General features: G+C 41.2%; 2 protein-coding genes across 3 annotated transcripts; one reads left to right on the top strand and one right to left on the bottom strand.

Annotated features, from left to right (window-relative positions):
- Window positions 1-1,176: 1,176 nt before the first annotated feature.
- Window positions 1,177-15,800, top strand: LOC119886508 (ATR interacting protein). Its single transcript, XM_038697293.1, has 17 exons — window positions 1,177-1,402; window positions 2,045-2,388; window positions 3,826-3,908; window positions 4,877-5,047; window positions 5,132-5,244; window positions 5,876-6,135; window positions 7,801-7,906; window positions 8,995-9,159; window positions 9,849-10,107; window positions 11,268-11,321; window positions 11,423-11,604; window positions 11,686-11,822; window positions 11,986-12,077; window positions 13,755-13,841; window positions 13,927-14,005; window positions 14,135-14,356; window positions 15,516-15,800. Exons 2-17 carry the CDS (start codon window positions 2,046-2,048, stop codon window positions 15,587-15,589), a joined length of 2,427 nt encoding a protein of 808 aa, XP_038553221.1. The 5' UTR covers window positions 1,177-1,402; window position 2,045; the 3' UTR covers window positions 15,590-15,800.
- A 1,035-nt stretch (window positions 15,801-16,835) lies between these two features.
- trib3 (tribbles pseudokinase 3) lies at window positions 16,836-24,570 on the bottom strand. 2 transcript variants are annotated; one of them, XM_038696421.1, is made up of 5 exons: window positions 24,194-24,570; window positions 23,965-24,095; window positions 20,159-20,437; window positions 19,493-19,785; window positions 16,836-19,065 (listed from the first exon to the last, which is right to left on the bottom strand). In XM_038696421.1, the coding sequence occupies exons 3-5, from the start codon at window positions 20,435-20,437 to the stop codon at window positions 18,576-18,578; spliced, it is 1,062 nt and encodes a 353-aa protein (XP_038552349.1). In that variant the 5' UTR covers window positions 23,965-24,095; window positions 24,194-24,570; the 3' UTR covers window positions 16,836-18,575. The 2 variants fall into 2 exon arrangements, with proteins under 2 accessions (XP_038552349.1, XP_038552348.1); XM_038696420.1 differs by having other exon boundaries at window positions 23,965-24,570.
- Between the last annotated feature and the right edge of the window lie 1,739 nt (window positions 24,571-26,309).

Raw genomic sequence — 26,309 nt, 5'->3', positions numbered from 1 at the left:
GAGAGGACACTGCAGGAGTGGACAGTCAGAGATGTCAAAGACATACTAGACAGTCGTTTGAGAGTTACAGCCTCTCCTCTGCAGTAGCACACTCGTACACGTGTATGTAAGCTTCATTTCATCTGATTTACTCAGTGACCCTGTTTTGACTGGTTGTTATGGTAACCAACTCGCCTGCCAAATATGTGTGTGTGTGTGTGTGTGTGTGTCTTTGTGTGGCTTTGCTCATTCACTGAATTATCTTTTTAAGATGGGAAGAGCTGAAACTGTTCATGGGAAAAATACTGGTGATACTGGTGATACTATGGCAGTGCAGATGTTAGTGATGATCGCGTGTGTTTGTGTGTGTGTGTGTGTGTGTGCCTTGCTGCTGCTGCTGCTGCTGCTGATTATGATGATGATGATGATAGGTGCATCTGGATGCCTGTCGCTGAGCTCTGCCATTTCTATCCTGAAGTACGGAGGCGGAAAGAGAGAGAGTGAGTGTGTGTCAGAGTTACACACACATGAACACACACTGTAGAGCTTCAGCTGCGACATACAGACCTGTCTGTGTCTAAAAATGGAAAGCACCCTTGCTGTTGCTGAGAAGCTACAAGAAGCTGAAGAGTGTACATTCATCACTACCACCGGACTTTGAAATAAGATGTGGATTTAAACTGTGGCAGCTAATGACCTTTTACCAACATGGCAGTAGTTACAAGGGTACAATTAAATAATTTAAATTTGATCATCAGATGTCCATCTCACCATTCAAAATCCAATTTTCCCCCACACTTTTGCAGTTTCCTCAATAAAATCTCTAAACAGTGTGGTTTGACTGTTGGCGGTTTTTGTTAACTGGCCTGTCTCTATAGGACATTCCCCCTGTTTCCAGTCTTTGTGCTAAGCTCAGATAACAGGCTGCTGATTGTAGCCTGTTATTTACTGTCCGACATGAGAGTGATATCAAGATTTTCATTCAACTCTTGGCCACCATTCCTTTGAAGCCCTTTTTCTAAATTGCGCGTTCAGTACAGTTTGTCTCGAATAGGGACCTGTACCTCATGGGCGCCTGTGATTGGACGGACTGTCAGAGCACTGTTATGATTGGTCAGATTATCAGCGGCACCGGAGAAGGCTAAACAACTCACTTTTATCCCGACAATTTTATTTTAACTTTGGCGTTGTTTAGCTGCTGGCTAACGTTTAACCCATTTTACCTGTCAAGTGCTGAAACTGTGTCTGAAGTTACGCCGTTATCAGACAACTCTAACGTCTCTTTCATGAAGTGTTAACTGACATACTGTTGTGAGAGGGAGCTGTGTTAGCTTAGCAGGAATCAAAGCTAACGTTGGTTATTTAGCGTTATCCTTTCAGTTAACAGCTAACAGGAGCGACAGCAGCACCACCAGCAGACAAGGTAACGTTAACTCAGATTATCTAGACAATTAACGTAACTTTAGTAACTAGTCACTGGCTTGTTTAGAAGTTTTAGTTTGGAGAGAAACGAACAACCCGCAGTCACTTTGGTCTGAGCTGAACAACATTGCTGTTATCCTTTTGTTTTATACAGTTCAAAACACATAGCTGTTGTGCTCTCTTCTTTAACCTTCTTTGGATACATAGCTGTTGTGCTCTCTTCTTTAACCTTCTTTGGATACATAGCTGTTGTGTCGTAATTCCTGCTGTCCATCTCCCAAACTCATCATCAGTGTTAAGTTTGTGTTCCTCCCTTCCAGGAAGTAGCCACTGGTTTCAGTTCATTTCTGTTCAAATCTGCCTGCATAGGCTTGAATCTCAGTACCAATCAGTAGAATAAAGTTAAGTACCAGTATGTTTAAAACGTTTCAGAAGAAGAATGGTCCACTTAATAAGTCACACAATTCTAAGCGGTAAGAAGGACTGGGGAGCTTTGTTAAAAGAAGCTTTTGTTTGTTTTGTTAAAGAAGAAAAAAATAATCATATGAAGTGATAACCATCTGTGTAGAGTGCCATAAAATTTGTATGACCTGAATCAAATATTTGTTGACCTAAAAATTTTTCTCTTTTCTCTTTCTCCCAGCATGAACTGCCCCCCCACCAAACGCCTGCGTGGCCTGAACCAGGATGTAGCGATGGCAGTGACCTTTGATGACCCATTTGGAGATGATGAGGACTTCACCCAGGACGACTTGGATGAGATTGACATCATTGCCTCGCAGGCCATCACCTCAGCGGCTGCATCTGGGCTTGGGTCTAAACCAGGAACCAAACCGATGGAGCTGGGCCGTGGGTCCGCCTGGCCACAGTCTGCAGGGCAGAGTAAACCTGTGAGCAGAGCCACAACCACTCAGAGCAGAGAGAACACATTTGGGTTCAACAGCAGTAACAGAGGGTTCGCTGAGGTATCAAGCAGAGAACCTCTCGGTGAGTTCGGAGCAGAAACTAAACATCGCTGATGTTCAAAAATATATTCAAATTTAACCTGGTGGATTTATATTTTATCCCACTGACTACCTGCATTACCATCTGTCCTTTAAATTCCTGATGATCATTTTCTAAATCCTATATCATTTGTTTTGTTCTTCTGACAGTTGTTGAACAACAGTTTTCTTGTCAAAGTAATGTTAGTGTTGTAGATTAAAGAGAACCATGAGAGTAGGTGATTACCTATTTATTTTCCCACTGGTATCAAGTGTGCCAAGGTAGTGATTTGAACAATCACTGAGAACACATGCAAATTTATCTGTCCAGGTGCTGAGTCCTAAATATTATAACTGTATTCCAACTCTAAATTTTTGCATCATATTAAGAAAAGTACAATGTTTTGGCTCTTCTGTATGTGACCAACAATTTGACCAAATTGGGTTAGCAGATATGAATTGGCGCAGATACCAGTGTTGTGTCCTTTCGGAGATAGAATTCACAGATACAGAGTTTTAAAAATAAATTTACATAACAACATTTAAGTTCAGTTTCTAATAATGTGAACTTAAACTTATCTGAGGAATTAACAACTTGTCGTCTTGTGACAGGAGTCTTGAAGTTGTTGTGGCGTTCACTCTACGTGACTGATCGGTGACAGGGGGTCACACACTACACAAGCTGACAGCGACTCTGTCACCCAACGCTGGTCTCCAAACCACGTTTTGTCAAGAAAACACACGTGAAATGTGAAACGGGAAATGACGCGAACCTACACACGAAACAGCTATTGTTTATTATAAAGATACCAATTCTAAAGACAAAAAATCTGTGTGAAAGAATGGATTAGCACACTCAGGTAGCAGGGATTGTCTGTGCTAAGAGAGCTGGAGGTGAGTAAAAAGTGTTCTGGGGTGAAAAACTAGCTGCCTGCTCTGCCAGCAGCCTGCTCTCATTGTCTGGATGTGGATGTGGAGTCGGCCAACTCCGATATCTGGCAGACGTCTGCGATGTGTCAGAAATGTGTCAGGGAGCCGTTTTGATGCGTTGTTGAGTAGTTCACACATAACGACTGGCCGCTGATTTACCCCCGATCACAGCCTGACGGTCGCCCAGCGGCCAATCGGGCTAAAAAAATCGTGTAGTGTGAGAGAAAATGCAGGATCTGAAAAGAGGGTTTGCTGAAAAACTGAGTATCTGGTAAGTTTGTAAATCGTTTGTCTAATCAGTTGCTGTATGTTGTCACAGTAAACACACTTATTGTCAGCTGGGGAACTCGTTTCCACATTTTTGTACACTGTGACAAAATGTATTGATACAACTCTTCTCCTGTGTTAAAACATGCAGAGCCATTGCAGTGTCTGTAATGAGCAGATGTCACAGTAAAGGTCTAACAGCTAATACAGTTAATGACAAACCTCTGTTGTTTTGTGTTTTTAGTTAACAGGCAGCAACAGTTTGGGTCAGACAGAGAAGAATCCTACCATCTGCTTGAAGCTCAGCATGCAGAGCTAAAGAGGAAGGTGAGCCTCACTGTTTTCTCACTTTATAAAACTTGAACAAAACAGAACAGACACAAGATCAGCACAGCAAGTTAAGAAAAGCAGCAGTTTCAGAACATAGTAGAGGATCAGCACATTGAACAAAACTACATAATCAGACGAGAGCGTTTTCTGTGTATATATGTTTTTATAGTTTTTTTTTGTAAAGGTACTTTAAATCACTGAAAGCTGCAAACCAGTAACAAAACATGTAATAAATTATAAATGAAACAGAAGACAGTACAATATACACAAGACTGGTGTTAAATTCTCACATAATTTGTTAGAATATCTTTACTAACAAAATAATTTCCCCTTATGGTTGATCATCTTACCAGATAGGTCCTACTCTTTATTGTGATGTTTACGCTGCCTGAAATATTAAAACCCCAAACTTCATGTTAATTGTTCAACCTGCATCATTCCATCCGATAGAAGTATTCTGCATGTCTTGCACAAGTCCCAAAAATTTTGCCTGACATTGTTGGTATCTTTGCAAATTTCCGCTAGAACTTTTGATAAAGCGTTGTGGGTTGAAACAGTGTTTGGCTGCTCAGCGTGTGTTTGTAATGACTGACCCACTGACATGCCACTGCTTGTTAAGGGGTTTTTAAATAAAGAAATAACTTAATTCTTCATCTGATAAGTTAATTCCCAGTCTCTATAATTGATAAAAGTCTCTTTTTAGTCAATACAACACATTCAAATGTGCATTTTGATATTAAAATATTAAAACTTCTGAACCTCACCAGACATTGTGTTGTCAGCTTTCAGTACTTGACACTGTTTGATACCCAATGTGAATGTAACAAGAATGGGAGCAGTGTGAGGTCTTCTAAAACAGAGCAGATTTATTAAGGTTTAATATCAAATTTAGAAATGTGTTTTTTACCAGCTAAGAACAGGCTAAAATATGATAAATATATCTTGGTGAATGTGTTTGGTATTAGCTAAAAGAGGTGGAGGAGGAGATTGTGTTGAAGAGCGGGGAGATCCGGGTCCTGAGGGACTCTCTGATAGGAGCTCAGCAGGAGAAGGAGGCCCAGAGGCAGAACCAGATTCTGCTGGAGACTCAGAGACAGAGAGAGCAGAGCGACAGAGAGAAGGAGCTGAACAGGAAGGTGAGGAGCGGAAGAACATGTACAGTATATACACTACGTATAATCCTCAAAGTAACTTGATAATGACATGTTGTCTATGATCAGGTTCAGTCTTTGCAGTCTGAGCTGCAGTTTAAAGAGGCAGAGATCATTGAGATAAAGACCAAACTGCACAGTTCAGACAAAAACAAGACGGCTTCTCCACTGACTAGGAACAGGTAAGTCACCTTAAATATTAACAAATTTGATAATCAGTTAGGAGCGGCTGTGGCTCAGGAGGTGGAGTCTATTAATCAAAAGATCGGCGGTTCAATCCCCGGCTCCTCCAGACTGCATGTCGAAGTGTCCTCGGGCAAGATACTGAACCCCAAATAGCCCCTGGTGGCTGTTCCACCAGTGTATGAATGTGTGTGAATGCAGTGGAAAAGCACTTTGATTGGTTGCAAAGACTAGAAAGGCGCTATACAAATACAGAGTATTTACATTTAAATGTTTCATGTTATTTTTGTCTGTTTTATATAATTATAAACGGAATACCTTTTGGGTTATGAACCGTTGGTTTGGATAGAGCAAGACATTTGAAGACATCGACAAGGACTCAAAATCAACAGGGTCAGTCAGTCAGTTTATGAAAATTTGTTTGTGGAGTTAAGAAAAGTAAAACACCTAATGTCTGGTATTTTGCACAAGGGCGTCACAGGTCACACTGTAGTGGAACAGTTGCAGACTCCAGAATGAACATGTGTGACTGATCAGTGTTTGTTTGACTTAGCACATTGAGTCAGGAGGGTTTATTGTTATCTGCTCACTGCTTATCTGATGTTATCTGTTCTTTCTCTCTCCTCTCAGTCCGAAATTGTTGAACTGTCACGCCCAGTTGCATCATGGGAGCGGCAGCAGCTCCTCCTCTCCATCAGGAAATGGGTTCATCACTAAGGAGACATTTGGAGCTCACCTCCCAAGCAGAACGACACCAGTGAAGACGCCGCTGAAGACACGAAGAGACGGTGGGGACAGAGGGGCCTCCAGCAGCAGGTCTGGTGACAAACAGGAAGTCCATCGTCCAGACCCCTTCCTATCCGTCAGACCTGCACACCTCCAGCACAGAGGTCAGTTTGCTAGTCCTCAGTGCTGCTACTTCATAATGGTTAATGGAAATAAATAACCTGCAACACAGTTAAATTTAAATCTCTTTGGTTTAAACTAGTCAGCCAAAAAATTAAGACATCAGACTCTCAGCCCACTCATACCTATATAACTACATTATGCATTACCTGCAGTAGATGGTAGTCGGTTTGTCCCCATTTTGGAGAAGCGGAGAGTTGTTCTGTCACAGAATGCACTGCTGTGGACAGGGTCAGCTGCAAAATGTGTTTTAGCCACTTAAAAGAGAAAAAAAAGTTCAAGTGTACACTATTTTCAGAATATTTCCAAACTCTGACCTTGCTGTCAGACAGCCTTTTTCTTTTGGCATTTACCACAGAGCTCACATATTCCTACGTATAAGCGCTGTGCCTTGTATTACTCTGCAGATCAGTCAACTAAAAGGATCACTAAGTTAGCTGCACTATTAACTGAACTAACTAACCATTATGACCTAATGTGTAAAATGCTGACCCCCTATTTTGAATTTTGTATGAATTCAACAGCACCTCTCTGTGGTGTCATTACATTGTTTTTTTAGTCACAAAGATCAATTTTCTTGTCAAGCACAATACTGATTAGCCTGGGTTGTTTAATTTTGTCTGTTACTCTGAAGGAGCTTTGTCAAGTCTGAGAAAATATCCCAAAATTATGTTAGAGTGATGTCATATTGATTTAGACTTTAGACTTGCATTATAAATTGGCGGCATGGAGTTTGAATGATGAGAGCATTTATCCACCAGGGAGGGTCTAATGAAACACACTATCCAGTTGCATTATGGGAAATGCAGGACCCAATGTTTTGGGAGCTTGCCCAGACTTAAGACTGGAAGTCAGATTATCTTGGCGTCTGCTGCACAGTTTATTATTTTCACTCACTGTGACCCAATCCCAATGTCCCCACTCACAGACTCAGACTTTGAGGTGCGTTCCCAGGAAGTCCTTGAGGCCTTAGGGCTGTTCCACTGTCAAATTGTCGTGCGTGAGGGCTCTCTCGCGGACATTTTGAGCCCTTTTTGTAAGTCTGCATTCCTGCAGACTTTGCCTGAGGGAAATGCCCACAGTTCATTGCGGTATGACGTGAAACACGGTGGTTACCAGGGGACACCCAGAAGAGGGAGCAATATAACAGCAAATCTGCCTTTATAAGAGAAGAAGAACGGTAAACAAACAAGCATGGACATCAACACTGATGTTAAAATTTTTCTTAACATAGATTTAAGATGGTACATAGAACACATGAAGACAGAGGAATGCAATCACCTTATTACACGCTTAGTTTATTCAACTTTATTTTAGTTTTTGCTTAATGATGCTGTTTTGATCAATTATTGAAATGTAGACTGACATTTACCTCTTCTCCACTCTGTAGGACAAGAGCCTGCAAAACTTAAAAATCAGGCAAAAACATAAAATAAAAAGTGTTTCAACATCGTCAAGGTAACGTGATAATGTGGCAAAGTGCTGTCCCGTTCCTGTTTACAGCATTTTGCAGCCTCTTGCACTCAACCACTTTCCAAGCGACATCAGTAAAGTGAGGGTTCAGGGCTCAGGCCTTAGGGCTTAGGGGGGGACACTGGGATTGGGCCTGTCTCTCTGAAGTGTAACAGCCTTTGTGTGTTGTCCTTCAGGTGGCGTTCTGCTGGGGTTGTTGTTGCAGCACCCTCTGTCTCCCAGCAGCCTCGGCCTCTCTCACCTGCTGTCTATGAGTCTGACTGACATCCACCTGACATCCAGGTAAACACCCTGCACTGTAACTATGACAACAGGGATGGTAATGGAGTGCAAATATGTATAATAGAGTACTGTAGTAGTTTGAGGGAAGGTGTTTGGAGCAGTGACTTCAGGGAGAAACGGATTTTAGCTCAATTTCTGGTGTGGCAAAATAAATCCTGAAGAAGCAACCCACTGGCCAACAGATCAAACAAAACAGAATTCATGCTCATTGAAAGTCACCATGGTTTAATGATGTTGGGGCAGCTGTGGTTGCTGTGTTGCCTGTTAATTGAAAGATCGGCGGTTCAATCCCCGGCTCCTCCAGGCTGCTTGTCGAAGTGTCGTTGGGCAAGATACTGAACCCCGAATTGCCCCTGGTGGCTGTTCCACCAGTGTATGAATGTGTGTGAATATTAGTTTCTGTTTGAGCGCTCAGATGCAATTAATAATTCTGCGTCAAATCGACGGCGTAGCCCCCTACCCTACGCCGTCACCTACAGCGTAGCCTGACCTGCACCTCCTCAAAAATGTAACTACATGTCAAGTCAACGTAGACTGTAAGCTCTGTGATTGGTCGGCTGGGTAGCCTCGCAATGCCTCCGAGCTGACAGGAAGTGCCCGTGCTTTAAAGTAACTTTTATTAGCGGCCAAAATGGCAGCTATAACACGGTGGATCAATAAAACGCATCATACTGTGTGTTTAAACAAACAGCGACCTTGAGTTTGTTTCTAAAGCAAACATACCAGACTACATCATTCAATGGCAAAGATGCACATTTGTGTTTGACAATAACACACTAGACTTTTAATCAAATGTTACGGTGCTATGATCACTTCAGCATCTACTGTGTGGGTGTTCACTTAATGCAGCTACCTCACCTCACTCACCACATGGTGTCACCCAATCCACTAACTAACTTTCTTTAATATAATATAACTTTTAATATATTATAGCAGACTTGAGCAGTAGTAAAGATAGTGGTTTTAACAGCAGCAGTAGTAGTAGCAGTGTTGGCTGTAATACCACTAGTACAACCTATTGCAGCTTAAGCACAAAGGAGCTGAACTGTTATAAAAGACTGATGTGATGTTGTATGTACTGATTTCAGCGGGATGTCAGCAGGTTTTCTGCTTCACTCTGATGCTGCACCTACTGTCGATGGAGGTGGAAATCCCAGAGTAGACCTGAGTCCAGTCCAGAGTCTGGCTGTAACTGGACTCAACATGCTGAGTCAGAGCCGACCAGAAGCTGCAGCCAGCAGCATAAGCAAAAGGTAAACTGACTGAGATACTATAACTGCTGTGCTGAAACTTTACTAACTTTGATATCTGCTACTCACTGAAGAATCCAGAACAACAAAACACGGTTAATGCTGAACAGTTCAGTGGACAGCAGAGCCATCTTGTGGGCAAACTGTAACAGCAGCACAAAGCTTCATAATGGCTCTTCAAAACCTCTTCTGGGTGACTGCAGTGACACTACGTCCATGTTTTGTACAGTCTCTGGTTAATGTAGGTTTACAGAATCTGGTTAAACTGTATACTACATTTTTCACCGATATATCAGCCGCCACATATAAGGCCTGTGCACTCCTGAGAAGTACGGTTTCACCATATTTCAAATACTGTCTTCACACAAGTTCAATTCAGTTTTATATACAGTAGTGTATGTATGAATGATAATTGTTGCAGCAGGTGTTGCGCAGGAACATAGGAAGGTGAAGGCAGATACACATGCAGAGAGCGACAGAAAAGAGAAAGGAGAGAGACTAGAAATTTTATACCAAAACCTTGTCACCATTAATTCCTTTAACATAATTTTAATTTTATATTTTCAGACACAAAAACTGAAGAAATAAACATCAAAATTAGAAATTTAACTCACATTTAGTGTGATTTGGACAACTAACATTCACCTGAGCACAAAATGTTTAAAAATCACAAATCGTGTGTGTGCGCGCAGGTCATGTCCCGGCGCTGTCCTCCTCCTCCCTCTGTTGGAGCTTCACCTGTCTCGGTTCTGTCAGGCTCTGGATTCGCTCCGCTCAACCTCTTCTGGTGGTACAAACTCTGGTTCTGCCAGCTCGCTCCCAGCGGGCCGTGCTGCTGCAGCTGCTGGTCTAGTGAGACCGGAGGAGACTGGTTTGACTGCTTTCAGTGTGGAGGACACTGGTTTGGCTGCTCTGAGGCTCCTCTACCTGGTGTTGGCCCACAGTGACGAGGTGATGACACAACAATGTCTGTCCTTGTTGAAATCACATGGGTGTTCCTTTAATCGGCTAAACAAACAATACAAGTATATAATTATATTTTTTTTACTTGTGAGTATATACTTGCATACTCCCACTCATGACAGAACGACAGTCTGGAGCAACACCACTAGCATGGCTAAACAGTAATGCTCATTGTTAAATAAAGATGTAAGAGAATGTAATGGGGAAGGACGCAGGTCAACCTCAACCCACTGTGCTGAAAAATGTGCTAGAGGTTTGGCAATGACATACCCTCTACTGTTCCTCTCCCTCCTACTGTGGCACATTGTAAGTCACTAAAATACCAAACCAACACAGGCAAGGAAAGAGTGCTCACCGCTCCTCAGCAAAAAGGGCTCCTCACTTTGCAGGAGCAAGGCTGCAGCTTGCCTCAAATACCTCGGCAATAGTAGAGCTCAGAATTTTACTGCAGGATCTCAGGAATCTAATGAAATGTGTTCTTAAACATGTTTTAAGATAAAAATACTACCAGCTATGTAAAGCGTGCTAATGTTAACATAGCTATACTTATTATTCTTATTAGCTAGGCTCCTTACATGCTAGCAAATAACTTTTTTGCAAGGTGGGTCTCCGACATTGTCAGCTTTGTATTGGACAGATCTGGGCAGCGGTGTTCATAAGAGAGAGAGACAGAGGGAGCGAGCGAGCGGGAGTGGGTGCTGAGCGAATATATGTGCTGCACGCAACTTTGTAATCAAAAACAATGTTAAATAGGCCGAGTAAAAAAACAAATCAAAAACCAATATGTGCGGTCAGCATTGATGTTGTGGCGGGCCACCACAAGTAAATCGATGTATGGGAAACACTGTTGTAGTGGGCCTCCAAACTAGTCTTCACAAAACCTTGCTCATACGTGTCAAACTGAGATTTGAGGTAAGCACAGAGAAACTTCTTATCAGCAGATGAATGTGAAAACAGACTTTAGAGTCAGAACTTCACTTCTGAACAGTGAAGGTCACACATAGGGTGAAGTAATAAGATAAACCCGTTAAGTGGAGGTGAAATTCTCATAACGTGTTCGTGTACAGTTTACAGTGCTAATGATCATCTGCTTGTTGAGTATTTTCTGAATCTGCAGTGCTGACGTTTGGCCTTTGTGATGCTCCCAGGTGGTGGAGGCTGTGTTGTCAAAGGAGAGTCGAAGCGGAGTTTCAGACAAGAAGGTACAGAAACACACATTTCCTAATCTTAACCCTCCTGGACAGAGATTTTTCATTTAAACATTTCCTAAACAGATCTTCTGCCTTCCTCCCTCTGGTCATAGGCTGAGCACTCTGCAGCAGGTGTGGGTCTGTACTCCCAGAATGCCTTGCTGCAGTCAGTGCTGCGGCTGTGTGAAGCGGGTCTGGGCAGCACTGGCGGGTCCCAGAGGGAGGAGCTTGTCCTTCATGCCATGAAGACTCTGTGTGTCCTTATTGAGAAGACGCCAGACACACACATCAACAGGTACATACACACACTTAAAGGCTGATATATATATATAATAGTAATTTATAAGCTCTCTCTGTCCCTATCTCTGTCTTTCAGGTTGCAGTGTGTGTTGCAGGTGCTGTGTGTGTGTCTGTCAGCAGACAGCAGGTTGCAGACAGTTTCAGAGTGTGTGTCTGTCCTCACGTCCATGTCCGACCACCAGACACTGGTTCAGCAGCTCTGCTCTCAACATGGTGAGCACCTCTGCTACTGCACTGTTTCTGCGGTGACTTTAACGCATCTGTAATTTCATGTAATTCATATATTAAGTAACCACTCATTCGTGTTTGTAATGTTTATTTGTCTATATTTTGCTTACTACTTCAAACATTTACTCAATTGCTCAATTTTCTTTAGACCCGTGTGTTTTGCTGAAGTTGTTCCAGTTCATCAGAACCAGACCCGACAACGAGGCAACACACATAGACTGGATTCTGCTCGACCTGCAGGTAACACACACACACACACACACACAGTAGAAACATGCTGATTCCAACATCCCAGTGGAGATGTCATGGTCTTACGTTTCATAGTTCAAACTATTTGAATGGGGTTCTTGGACTACATCTAAAGTCAAAGTGTTTCTAGCTTTTTCTGAATCTGTACACATCCATAGGCTCCAGGCTGCATCACACTGCTTACTAGGACTGCACGATTAATATAATTGCAATTGCGATGTCGTCATGTGTGATTACATAACCGCATTAAGTGTGCGATTTAATAAAATAGAAAAAAAAGTGTGTGTGACACACTCTTCTGTGTGTGCGCTGCAGTCTGCTCATTATCTCCGCCCACACCGGGCTCTCGCATGTGCCCCTAAAACAGAAAAGCCTACATGCAAAGAGAAAAATGTTTTATGAGCAGTGTAACAGTAACTTTTATGACAACAACCTACCGTAAACCCCACTCCCACCACGCCGCCGCTAATTGTTCAAAACCTTTTTATATACAGTCTATGTTCGCAACATAGTCTGACTCGTCACCAGAGCACCAAGAGAAATGCCGGTGCTCCGGTCACTCTGTGACAGAGACGGAGATCAACTGCAGCTGAAGCAGTAGGCTAAGACATAAGAAAACTAGGAGAAGATAAGGAAGGTTTGGGTTTGGCTCGCTTCCATTTAACATTCGCTGTGTCGGTGCCTTTTGTTGTTCAACATGTACAACTTTTCACAGAGCAACATGTACAACTATTCACTTTTTGTCAACCGACCAATCACAGCCTGGATGGGGTGGGACGTTTTTGGTTTCTGAAAGGACGTTTATTGGAAACAAGGTAAACAGAGCTCAAACAGAAAGTGGAAATCAACAAGTGCTGTGGAAATCAACAAACAATTATAACAAAAGAGGTCCTCAAAAGGAGGATTACTTCTCTAACCATGGAGGGAAAAAAAAACAGGGTAAACCAAAAGGCTCTCTAACTAAAGCGTTTGCCAAAACCAAAACACAAAGCGCACAGTACCCCTGACCCTAGTGGAAACTAACATAAATCACACTACTGTGGGTGCAAGAAGAGTATCAGTTTTCACTGGTGCTCCTGCATTTGCCGGCAGTAGCATGCTGCATCAATCGGTATCGTGTTCACAGGAACCCAGGAAGTAGGTGGGACCTTCCCTCGTAGGATAGCCAATCCTCAGCACGGGTTGGCACAGCCTGCTCAACACCATGAATTGTTCAAATGGGGCTAAGGGCGCATATTTTGAGACATTCATTGTGTTGCACTCCCTGAACTATAGAAGTAGTTGTATATAGAATGATGAGAGAGAAATGTTAAGATGTTGACTACTTTCACCCCGCCACATAACTGGTCAATGACAGCATAAAGTGGTCGTGAATATTAGCATAATTTCTGTTTTAGAAATGTACCAAAAAAGACACTATTCGAAGATCCAATAAGCAGTTACTCCTGGCCATCTTCAGCGGAAAACTGGCTCAATGGTCAAGGGTCAGTTGATCTAGTTTTCTTATGCTCCAGGCTACAACATCCGGCCCAGTTGCTTATTCTCTCTCTCTTCCTTTAGCTGGCATTCACCCGGCTTTGGCTTCTTTTTTTTATTTTTGCACCATCCAACATCTCCACACACAAAGAGAACGATAATAAAACAGCAATTGTTGTTTTTGTGTGTCAGGTGATTCGTTTGCTGAGCAGACTGATGACTCAGAGAGCAGAGAGCTGGACTACCAATCAGCATAGCACCTGTCAGTGTTACACTGAGGTAAAACTCTCTGACCCTGTGCTGTACATTGTGACAATAAACTGTGTTGCACCTTTTTATAAGTCTCCCCCCCCCACCCCCCCAGTTGGTTCAGACAGTGGTGATTGTTTTCCATCGTCAGTGGTTGGATCTTCGTAGTACCCAGGAGCCAAGGGACTCAACAGGTCAGTCACATTTCAAGCCGGAAATATTCACCAGTCTATCTCTAAAGCTGTTCTCTACACCCAGTGATCTGTCTCTAAAATTATGAATTACCCCTCAAGAGTTGTTTTTTTTGTGTGTTTTTACATCAGTCCTGGCCCCACCTCCGCAGCAGTGCTCCGCCCCCTCACTGCCATGGTGGCGTGGCCCGTCGGCATCTCTGCTCAGAGAGTGTCTGCTGCTGCTGCACTGGCTGCTGCTGCATCATGGCAGCTTCTCAGAAAGCTGCAGGCCGCTGCTGCACATGTATGACCAGGTGATCCCTGCTGTACGAGAAACCCTGAGGAAGATCCCCAAGCTGAGCGAGAGCGAGGGTACACGCATACACTTCATTTTGTGAAGTTAAATGCTGAAAAACCGTTTGCAGTGACAACCAGGCGGTACTTGTAAAAGTATTTTCCAGATCAGGAGTATCCAGATTTTGTGCCAGCAGGTTTCCAACCAAACTCACCCCTGAAGCCTTTTGTCTTGTAAAAGTAAAACATGAAATATTTCCATTAAATCAGAACATAAATCCCACATTTATTAAGCTTGTGTTTTGGTTACATCTCTCCTGTCAGGCTGTTGATATTTGAACACATATGAATATATATGTATATGAATATTATCATTAGCAGTTAGCATTTTTTAGACTGCTTAACTGTCTGTTGGAGCTTTTCATCCTTAGGGTTGAGGCCGCATAGTTGAAGATTTGATTATTAGATAGGCAGAGCCTGATTTGACTCCTGATCTCACAGTTCAGTCTTCGTGGAGGCGTAATGAAAGAAGGATTGTTCCGTTTTGGCTATATGGTGGAGCTCAACGTCTGATTTTACATAAAACTACTTTTTAATAAACCTTTTTAAAGTGGGTGAATAAATCCAAAACCAGACTTTAATAGAGGGGGTGTTAGTGCGCATGTGTGGCATAGTGTGTGGTAGAAGAGGGAGAGAGACAGAGCACCAGCAGCGCCGGTGTTGTGCAGAGTTGTGCTTGAACTTTGATGTTTGAATCATTTATCACCATTGGTGAACCCAAAGAATTTTATATCGCTGTTAAACAGTACTTGGAATAGACCCTCAAAGAACCGCATGCTATTCTGAACAGGCATGCACAACTCTGCACAACTAGTGAATGGCAGAGAGAAAATGGTAAACAATGAGCCTCAGTTTAGCTGGAAATGTATGGTGTCACAGCAGTGACTAGTGAATAGAGACTGCAGCTCTGCAGCTTCTCAAAGTTAAAGCATCGCTACCATGTGTAAGCAGTGTGTGTTGCTGCTTTATGTAATCAGTATTGTTATTAATATCGTATGAACAAATACATTATTATGACATTTATACATGAACTACATCCTTAGTTTCATCATTCCAGGAAGATTTAAGAAATGCCCTAAATTTTACACCTTACGGGAATGTCCTGGTGTCCATATAATACAACTCACTCAGAACTTTGAAAGTAAAAGACTCATGTTTTCTGCTTCCTGTTGTTTAGAGCTGGCGTTGGAAGAGGTCTGCCGCTCTGAGGGCGACGACACGGATGACATGGACACTGATGCTGGCTCCTGATTGGCTGAGCAGACACATTACACAGACAGTTTACTGACTGTTGATTGAAACTGAGACGAGGACAGAACAGAGACTCAGTTTTCTGTAAAACTTTTCTGTGATGAAGTGGATGTTGGAAGGAAACGAATGATTAGACTGAAGTGATGGATAGTCGCAGAATTTGTTCTGCTGTCTGATTCAATTTAGCAATAAAACATGAAGGTTCCGTAAATTGTCTTCCCTTTCTGTACTTATTTTTAGATAGGCTTGTTTAGTTTAGGAACTGTCATTTGATGTTTTTTTTTCAACTTGTGAGAGCTGCAGGTAGCCAGGACAAAGTATACCTGATTACACACACTTAAATGATGCAACACTCACCTGGGAGGAAAACTACTGGAAGTAGAGGAGTGGCTGAGCAGGGAGAGTGTGTGGGTTTCTGATTTTGCAACTGACTATACATTACATAGGGGGGGGAGTGTTTCGGCAGGTGAAAAAAATATTTTGTCAGAATGAGGTGTACTCACCACAAGAGGCTGAAGTGCTCCACTACCCCATGGTCTAAATACACTGAACAAAATTATAAATGTAACACTTTTGTCATGAGCTGAACTCAAAGATCTAAGACTTTCTCTATGTACACAAAAGGCCTATTTCTCTCAAATATTGTTCACAAATCTGTCAATCTGTGTTAATGAGCACTTCTCCTTTGCCGAGATAATCCATCCACCTTACAGGTGCGGCATATCAAGATGCTAATCAGACAGCATAGGTATTGCACAGGTGGGCCTTAGGCTGGCCATAATAAAAGGCCACTCAAAAATTACATTAGTACTTCAATTTATAATGTAGTATTCTTTGTAGTAAAATGATTAGCTAGCCTACCTGCACGCACTTATGCACTTATTGCGCAAAATCTAGCTCTCTTGCTAGTTCTCCAACGTTGCTATCCCCAGGTTTAACTGTGATTGGAGGAGAGATCAGCCTTTAAATCGTCCCAAACCTGTAAAACTATTAGATACTATTTCATACACTTTAGACATTTTCCATATAGTGACGGACAGGAAACAGCTGAGGAGTGATAAAAGGGCATGGCAGGTCTCTACTCCAATCCAAAAAAATGTATTCTTAACAACAGAAATACCCTGGCAGTACAGACAGGTTTTATTCTGACTGTATGTTATAGGTGTTCAGAATGCAGCAGGAATTAACACCAATAATAAGATGTTTCCTAAATTAAAACTAAATAAAAATCAGGCTGGGACCAGAACAGTTTGTGAAAGAACTTTATTTATTCTCCAGCTGTAGCCGTGGACTGAATGACGCATCCAAAAGAAGTCGTCCTATTAGCTGGCTGCAGGGGTGTCTGATCGTGATCGGTCAGCTTCAGTCAAAGGGAACAGAAGACTTATAATAATTTTAGTCTGGTTATCTCAAGATTACAGTTTCATTTTCTTATGATGCAACACATGGTTTTTATTTTAGATCCTTTATCCTGAGATTTGTTACGTTGACATATCAGAAATAGTTTTCTCAAGATCAAATTTAACTGTTGTTATTTTGGGAGGATTGTTGATCAAAGCCATTTTTGATTGTTACCCATTAGATGTCAAGAAAACTATGAATCAGTTTATATCTAAAAATAATAATAATGAGTAAATTGTCCTTTTGTATAAGTACCACAAAAAAACAGAATTTAGAAGTATTTAAAGTTTTGATCTTCAGATAACAGGCCTATAAATATTTTTAGCGATCATGGCAGCTCTCCGGGTTATTTCTGGTTTTCATAAAGATGATTCTGTTGCTGGGGACTTCACAACACTGACCGATCCTTCTAAATATATTTCTAGGGAGCAATCAGAAAGTGTAAACACTGAGAGAAAGAAGCTGCAAGTCCACTTTAAAACCAAGGGTGTGTTCACTCTTCATCAACTTCTTAAATCAGAGATGATCATGTGACCAGGTGTTATTTTCCTTATTACATTGATCAATGAAATTGCACCTGCAGGATGTCAGTAAGTCCTCAGTTTAATAATATTAGGATTTAGCTGTGCTCAAGGGGAACTGAGACATTCTCCACTTTACAAGTTGACAAATTGCACCTGAACACACCATCTGTTCTGATTTGTGGAGGACAAGGAGCAGGTTCAAGCCTCAAGGTGCGGCCACTGTCATGGGCCACGCCCTGTTTAAAGGAGGCGGAGCTTGAATTGAGACACAGCTACAGTGAGAGGAAGGCACCTGAGGGTCGGGTCAAGTAATCCAGGATCAGATTGTCTCTGTAGTGTGTGTGTGTGTGTGCGTGCGTGCATGCATGCACTCTTGTATGTCTATCTTTGCGAGGACCAATTAGAGTTTTTGATCGTCACCTCTTCAAAAGGTTTCTCAGGGTTTATAACTGGTTTAAGGGTTAAAGTTAGAATCAGGTTTAGGTTAAGTGAAAAGGTTGGGATTAAGAAGCTGAGATGGTTAATGTTAGGAGCATTGGTGGTTTGCCACATTTTACTAAATTTCGAGGTCCATGTACTTGAGTATATCCATTTTATCGTCGTCACTAAGTACGTTAAACTTCTACTCTGCTACGTTTTAGCCAGTATTGTACTTTTTACTCCATCATTACATGTATTTGAAGGCTTTAGTTACTTTGCATATTTATATTATTAATACAAAATATAAATCAATGAATAAATTATGATATATTATTATAGGTTAAGGTACCCAGTAGTGATGTATACATTAATGCATCAATAATTATAATCCAGTTGCATATATATGATTATGAATTGGGCCATTCTGCCCAATACTGTGTATTTAGTACTAATAAGTAAGATTTTGATTGCAGGGCTTTTATTTGTATTTCAAATAAGATTTGTATTTGTAATGTATTTCTACATTGTAGTACTGCTACTTTTCCTTAAGTAAAAGATACTTCTCCCACCACAGGTTAGGAGCTAAGGGAAGCATTACATCAATGTGGGTCCTCACAAGTATAGAAGTACAAGCGTGAATGTTATTGTTTTTTCGTCCATGTTGGCACCACCTGGTCATCGTCCTCTTGTTTATTCTGTAGTGTTTTTTGTGAGCTGTGATGAGTCTTCTGCATGTTGTGATGTGGCGTGAAGGGACTGGTCAGCCACGGGTGCATCAGCAGCTCAGACGCCTCCAGCCTCTCTGCGGGCGTCTTTCTCAGCATGCAGCCAATCAGACACTTGACTTGCGGTGACAGCCAATCAGGCAGGCTAAAGGCCCCGCGGCGGATCTTGGTGAACAGCGCGGCGGGCTGAGTGTCCTGAAACGGGTAACGTCCAATCAGCATGGTGTACAGAGACACGCCCAGACTCCAGATGTCTGCAGCGCGGCCTGAATAAGACCCGTTACCATTGGTCAACAGCTCGGGGCTGACGTAGGCGGGGCAGCCATGTCTGTCCGTCAGAAAGTCGTCATCGAGGTTACCATGCAGGAGGATGCAGTCGTTGAGACCGAGCAGGGCAAGACGCGTCCTGCAGAAAGAAAACCACAAAGATCACGTTTTCAATCTACTTAATGCATCGGCAGTGACAGCAGTAGTATCTGTAGTACTGGTGATAGAATTAGTAGTAGTAGTTGTTATGGTAATAGTACTGGAGGTAGTCGTTTTTCCTTTTAAGGTTTCATCTATCCCATTGATACTCCTAATTATATTATTATATATATACTGCTGATACTACTGATGTAAGCAGTATTATTAGCAATCTTAGCAGTGTCCATAGTAAGTAGTATCAGTGTTAGCGGTACTGGTGTAAGTATCTGTAGAATTTACTGAATTTATGTCTGTATTACTATTTTTAGCAGTATTTTTGTTAATAATCAGTATTTTTAAGCAGTGTTTGTACATGCCGGTATAGTATACAGTATTAGTATTATTATGACAGTACTTGTCAGTCTCACCTGTATTTGTCAGTGAAGACGAACCTGCGGAGCTTCAGGTCTCTCAGGACGACTCCGTGGCAGTGACAGTGCATCACGGCATTCAGCATCTGAGTGAACAGATGCCCCGCCTCCTCCTCGCCTAGACGCTTCCTGCTTCGCACGTACGCGTGCATGTCGCCGTGGTGACCAGGGAGGAAGACGTACACGCTGTCCTGGCCAATCACCACGTCCAGCAGGTTGCAGATGTTGTCATGGTGACCGATCCGGTTGTAGACAGCCAACCGCTCCGGGTAACCACGCAGAGGAAGCACCTGTAACCATGGAAACCAGTCGGGACAGTTAGGGTAACATGGTAACAGTTGCTATAGCTAAAACCTGCACTGATTGTGTGCATGAAATTTTGCAATTTCTTGAGTATTTTCAGCAGTATTAGCAATATCACTTGCAGTAGTAATAGTAGTATAAGTATTTTTAACACCAGTAATTTTTCAGGATCAGAAAAATCAGTATGAGTGGTATTTATAGCAGTATCAGTAATAAGTTATTTGCAGAACCATCATTTGCAGTGTTTGTTGTATCTTCAGAAGTATAAGCAGTGTCTATAGTATTTATGGAAGTATTGGCAGTATTTTTGCAGTATCAGTAGTATTTTTTTGCAGTAATCAGAAATATTGGTAATTCTACCTGGCAGGTGTATGGCTGCTTTGTGAGTGCGTGTTCAGCCCTGTAAGTCTCCTCCCCCTCGCAGCGTTCAAACAGGATGTATGGTCCGACTCTGGATGGGGATTGGCTCTGATTGGACTTGGGGGCGGGGGTTCTGGGCCTGAGGCAGGGGGATAGGCCGGGGGCCGGAGTGTGCAGACTCAGACGGGCTAGTTTACATTTTGGTAAATTCTCCTGGGGCTCGTCCAATAGCCTCTTCAGGCACAGCTGAGATCTGGCTGCGGTCTCGCCCATGCTCATCTGTGATTAGAGGAGACAAGTGACATAATCGGGTTAATTATTAATACTTATAATACTGCAGCTTTAATGTTGCTGTGAACCAGCTGCAGGAGGCATTTAAAACAGGACATTATGTGAGACTGGATCAAGCTGGTTGAGGCAGCGCCACGTGAAGACGTGTGGAAAGCTTGGCAGGGTTTGAAATCTTTATTCTTTACCCAACTGTGTCAGCTTTTGAATTAACAGCACTATGAATGTCTTCCAGGAGAGCCTGTCTGAATATGTGCATTCTCCCATATTTAAATGTGGCTCTTCCCTCTTTTCACCCAGCTTCCGAGTGTGGCTGTTGAACAGCTATTTACACCAACATGGTCGAACGACACATCATCCATTCTAGTTATTTTCTAGTATATCCTGGTCCTTTGTGCAAAAATAACATTTCTTAGTTTTGCAATTTGGTGTTGGCATGTTAATATTTGCTCAAAAGCACTAAACAAAGTAGCTGAGGCTGCTGGGAATGTAATGAGTTTTGCACGTATTTAGTCATAAACAAAAAAAATTTGACCAGATGATGGAGCTACAGAGAAAGGTAATTTCATCATTCATCCCGCCTCAGTTCCAGCTCTTTACCTACTTTAGCCAGAATCAAACAGGTACTGCAATGATCATGCCTGCCAGGGCTGCTGGGAGCGAAAGCAGAAAGCTTCACAACAGCTCTTCAGAAACCTATGGGTGACGTCACAGACTGCAGATTCAGGTGATTGTCTGTAGGTTCACTAAAGCGACCCCTTTTCACACCTTGTCACATTTTTTTCACATTTCCATTTGGTAAATTTTTTTTAAGTCTTAATTTTATTTAAAGTTTACTTTCAGTCTGTCAGTCCAAGTACTGTATACAGACTTTTATTATGGACAGTTTAAGTATAAGAACTTTAATTAAAGTTGTGGTTATAGTTTATTTCAAGCTCTGGACTGTTAACGCTAGTCATGTTGGAAACTGACTGAATAAAGGACAAACTTTAGTTTCACTCCTGGTTTCATGTCTGCACTGCAGTGCCCTCTGCTGGTGACACCACAGCCGAGCCTCCCTCCCTCCACTGAACCCTCTTCAGTAATATTTTCACATACAGTAGGAAGACTCAAATTCGTATCACACCTCGCTGTGTTCAGTGTCTCTGCTGCTCACATGTTACACTGTCAACGTGTCTATAGGCTTCATGATGCAATTTCCTGTAAGCTGACAGATGCTTCAGCTTTCAGATCGTTGCATCAGAGCACAACAGTTTATAGTTTAAACGGGCTTTAAATACAGTCAACACCTACACACACACACACACACACACACACACACACACACACGTTTTTCTGAGCCTGAGGTCACAGTGGTGACGCGATGTGGAAACATGCCGTTGGCCAACGCTGGTGAAACACCCTGAGTCACAGCATCACCGCGGCAATGTCAGTGTGAATCTGTGCTATTTGATGTTGTCAGCTCTCTGTGAAAGATTTTTCCATCACTTCATGTTTCATTGTCAGCTGAACTCTGTTTTACTGCACTGAACTCTACTGATCTGTTTATTCCTGTATCTGACATAGACGCAGGCCTTGCTGAAAGGTTTCACTCTTATCTTCAATAAGATATTGCTCTCTAACATCTTTACAAACTCATCTTAAAACTTTACAAAGGCTGCAAATAAAAAATTATTTACTATACATTCAATAATTTATTGAGTCTTTTGATATATAGTGTTGAAAACATGGAAAATCCACGCTTCAAATATATTGTTCTGTCCGACCAAGTGTCTAAAACCCAAAGAAATTCATTAAAACTAGCAAATATTCGCATATAAGAAATAAACTTTATTTTAGCAGTTTGCCCAAAGAAATCCCTTAAATTACAGATCAATTATCAAAATTGCAGATTTTTTTTTTGTTGATTGACTAATTGATTTATCAACTGTTTCGATACTAAAACTCACTTTCATACAAGAGCTTTTCTACCTACTTCAGATATTTTCTTCTCCCCCTTTTTAACTTGTTTGTAGTATTAGTAGTATTTTTTGCAGTTTTAGCAGTATGTTATGCTGTATCGGTAGAATTTATATCATTAGTATTTCCAGTAGTATTATAAGTAGTATCAGAAGTTTTATGAAGTATCTTTGCAGTATCTGGTAGTATTAGCTATGTCAGGTAAGAGTCAGCATCAGTAGTGTCCGTAGTATTCGTAGAATCACCAGTACCTGTCGTTCTCTTACACTATTATATTGCATCGTTCATTATATTTTCTCTACTGTTTGTCTTCTTTTCTGGTCTCTTGTAAACATGGATGGATTACTGATCGGACCAATCAGGTCACTGTGTCAACTGACTTTTTTTAACATGTCACAGACCTCAGTCAGAAGTAGAGATGCCCTGATCACATTTTATTTTTAAAAGATTATTAATTATTCATGTTTTGCTCCTTATTCTTTAATTTGAATATATGTCATTGCAGTCAAGTCTGATTCTTTACTTGCTATTATTTATTATATTTGTGTTTATTTTCACGGTTCTCCTGCTGCCGAAAACCTAGGCTACATTAAAGTTAGTAAATGTGTTTGACAGCAGAATAATTGTGCTTTTTAAAAAAGTAAATATAAAACATTTGCACAGGTTGTTAGAAAGTAATCTGTCAATTCTTGTTATCCTGTTATAAATAAAGTTATGCCTCAAGGTCCACTCACTAGTTGTTTTCCCAGTTTTTACAACCATCTTCATCAGCGGATGCAGTCTGCTCCGTTGTCATGGAGTCAGTTGGCTGTACGCAGTTAAACTTTATTCTTGACCATGGAAGTAGTTTGACAAAACAGTCTCAACTCAAGGTCCACTTGCAAGCTTTTTCCAGAACTTTCAACCTCAGAACACAGTGTTCATCAAATCAGATAAAATTCTCAAATTCATTTTAAGACAGGAAGTCCTAAAAGTTAAAAACCTTTCGAGCTTTGGAGCTCACATGCCAACAAACTCATCTCCATGACAACTGGGCTAACTCCATTGTAGATTCATTAAGGTCAAGAATGAATTTTGGTACTTAAAGTTTGTTTTGATTATAATCTATGTCAGAGTTTTAGAAACTGGACTGGACAAGCTGCTGCTGTGATGTAAAACAACAAAGGATGTGTAGGCTACTCAAGTACTGCACTTTTACAATTTAGAGATATTTTGCTTGAGTATTTTCATTTTATGCTACTTTACACATCACCACATATCAGAGGTAAATATTGCCCTTTTTACTCCACATTTAGATTACAACACCAGACTGAACACAAAACCTGAACTTTTTAACAATTGTTACCAGGTTTACCATAAGGATGCTGTTTACACGTCATTGCATCTGTGTAAGTCATCCAAAAAAATCAATATAACACTGTGAAAGAGGCCACTCTGCATAATGAGGATGTTAGGCTACGCTTTGCTGATAAAACTTGTGTATTTTTTACTTAAGTAAAATTCTGAATGAACGACCTTGTAGTAGCATACTTGAATATTCTCTCAGGTCAGTTTCTTACCTTGTGCACTTCAGACAGACAGACTGGTCCGGACTGTATGTCAACAGGAAACCAGTAGATCCAGTAAGGACCCAGTTGAGTCAACAAGGTGCTGATGGCCTTTGCCCGTCTGTATGTGGAGCAGAAGTTGCCTAAGACGTAAAAAACAAAAGGTTTTCTTGTTAAGTTTTGAGCTCCGAGTGGAAGCAGCAGCGGTGATAATGGGAGAACTGGAGAGGACCGTCCGTACTGGTGATGACGTCTTTGTGTCCTTATTATCGTGTCGGTTGCGCAATGTGTCGTCAGTCAGCTGTTGTGAAGCTTCTTCTACTCTCGGAATGACATGAAAGTCCGACGGTGAAAACCAGCAACAAAAAAAAACCGAAACTGTTTAATTAGAGATTAAAAGGAAACTTGTTTTTTATATATCCGGAGCTGAAGCGAACAAAGCCGAGTCAAACCGAGTCCTTCTGTCCGAGTTTAAAGTAAAACAATTTCCGTGTCTCGATCCGGTTTTAGATCCAGTCTGACCCCCAGGACTCTGGTCTCTTCATACCCTGTTGGTCTCCAGAACTTAAGCCGGACTGAGGTCCCGCACCGACTCTCTTTGGTAACGTTTCCTCCCGCGGTGTCGTCATCCAGTGGGGGGCGGAGCCTCGATGTTGCAATCCAGAGCCGATCATTCGTCAGAAAGCAGATCAGTTTCGATATGATTTCTTATTGAACATATCAGCTTATATTACAGGCAGTGAACAGAATGCATAGTTAATATTTAGGCAATTTAAATTTTTGACAGCTTTCTTGTAATGACAGTGAGAACTATACTACCAGTTACATATAACTTGATTTACAGTTTCTAAAGAGTTTTTACAGAACGCTCTTCCAAATAACACACGTTATATTGTATTTTCTAAGGTAGTATGTTGAGGTAAGATGTGGACGCTTTTCTATCAGACCTGTTTGTTGTTATTACAAAAATAATTCCTGTAAGAGACTTTTTGCAAACTAATATTGTTCCAGTAGAAAGTTATGTTAAGCAGCAGACAACTCTCTGAAAAAAAGTGAGTGTATGTCTCTGTTTACAGTATGAGAAGGGGGGTATATAAAAGTATCATAGAGGCAGCACGGTAATGATGTCAACAGCTGCAACAGATTTAATTTTACACCACAGCTGCTTGTTTTTATATATGGAAGATTAATATAAAATGACACTGTGGGCAGGGTGTGACTGAATCACGTGATCGCCATTGGTCAGTCTGAAGAGATGCAATGCATTATGGGGTGGTTGAGTATGTTCAGGAAGGTCTGTCTTCCTAATCTAGTATACATCCAGGCATTTTTCGCGTACACAATATCCACATACTATGCACTACATACAAGTACTTATTCAGTTTGATGTCATACTTAGTATGAATGGTACATCATTCTGCAATTCCAAACAGTCTTGTTTGAGAACTCATTCAGGTGGACAGCTGACCTGCAGAGCTGCAGCTACATGCTGACCATTACCCTTTGACCTTAATCTGTATTCAATCTGTGGTTGGAGGCTCAGCAGACGTTCACCTGCTGCGCTCATTCTGAGTTTGTTCCACATCCACAAACACGTGTGAAACATTTCAGCTCCTCTGACTCCTCTTCCAGTACAGATTATATTAAATAAACTGCAGGTACATTCACATCTGTGACAGAAGCGTTTTAGGCCTATATCATTAAAAAATCACCACTTTGCATTAAAAAATCATCACTTTGCATTTGATCATCATTAAAATATTAATCGTAAGTGATGGTAAATGGACCGCATTTATAAAGCAGTTTTCTTCCAAACATTCACCAATTCACAGACACGTGCCGACCTGGCGTGCGTTATCTGTACAACGATGGAAGTTAGCATTGAACTATCATGGTACGATGCTTCGTTAAACTAAACAACATCTGAATTACGATGGTTTCCCAAAAGTGACATACCTTTTTCGTTCCTTAGTGGTTAGAAAGATGTTAGTTTGAAACAACATAGTTCAGACTACAATGTTTACAAATGTGTTCAGTCTGACTTTTAGCGTGGGAAGCTTAGGTTGCATTATTATACTAAATTATTATTACAGCTTTTCATATTGTAGTTGAATACCAGCAATAACAATAAAATCAACAATAATATTGAGAAAATCCACAAAATAAATAATATATAGCCTAATAATTTTATATAGCCTAATTATATAACTTTCTTATAGCAATAGCAATAATAGACAAAATCTTTAGAAGAAGAAAATAACTATTAACTGTTACCAAACATTTAGTAAAATAGGTTTAATCAAATATCTTCTTTTCAACACTATAACACTGTTATGAATATCAAGCTAATAGTATTT

The sequence above is a fragment of the Micropterus salmoides genome, unplaced genomic scaffold (genome assembly GCF_014851395.1).
Source record: "Micropterus salmoides isolate LMB-PRFRI ecotype aquatic unplaced genomic scaffold, ASM1485139v1 Ms_hic_scaffold_4, whole genome shotgun sequence".
NCBI classification, from domain to species: Eukaryota; Metazoa; Chordata; class Actinopteri; order Centrarchiformes; family Centrarchidae; genus Micropterus; species Micropterus salmoides.
This window is presented reverse-complemented; position numbering and strand designations above follow the sequence as displayed.

Excerpts from the sequence above, each read along its gene's own strand:
- LOC119886508 (XM_038697293.1), top strand. The coding sequence starts at position 2,046 with ATGAACTGCCCCCCCACCAAACGCCTGCGTGGCCTGAACCAGGATGTA. Across the intron at positions 5,048-5,131 it reads AGAAGGAGCTGAACAGGAAG|GTTCAGTCTTTGCAGTCTGA; the intron begins GTGAGGAGCGGA and ends GTCTATGATCAG. Across the intron at positions 11,605-11,685 it reads CCAGACACACACATCAACAG|GTTGCAGTGTGTGTTGCAGG; the intron begins GTACATACACAC and ends TCTGTCTTTCAG.
- trib3 (XM_038696420.1), bottom strand. The coding sequence starts at position 20,437 with ATGAGCATGGGCGAGACCGCAGCCAGATCTCAGCTGTGCCTGAAGAGG. Across the intron at positions 19,786-20,158 it reads AGCAGCCATACACCTGCCAG|GTGCTTCCTCTGCGTGGTTA; the intron begins GTAGAATTACCA and ends CCATGGTTACAG. Across the intron at positions 19,066-19,492 it reads GTCTTCACTGACAAATACAG|GACGCGTCTTGCCCTGCTCG; the intron begins GTGAGACTGACA and ends TTCTTTCTGCAG.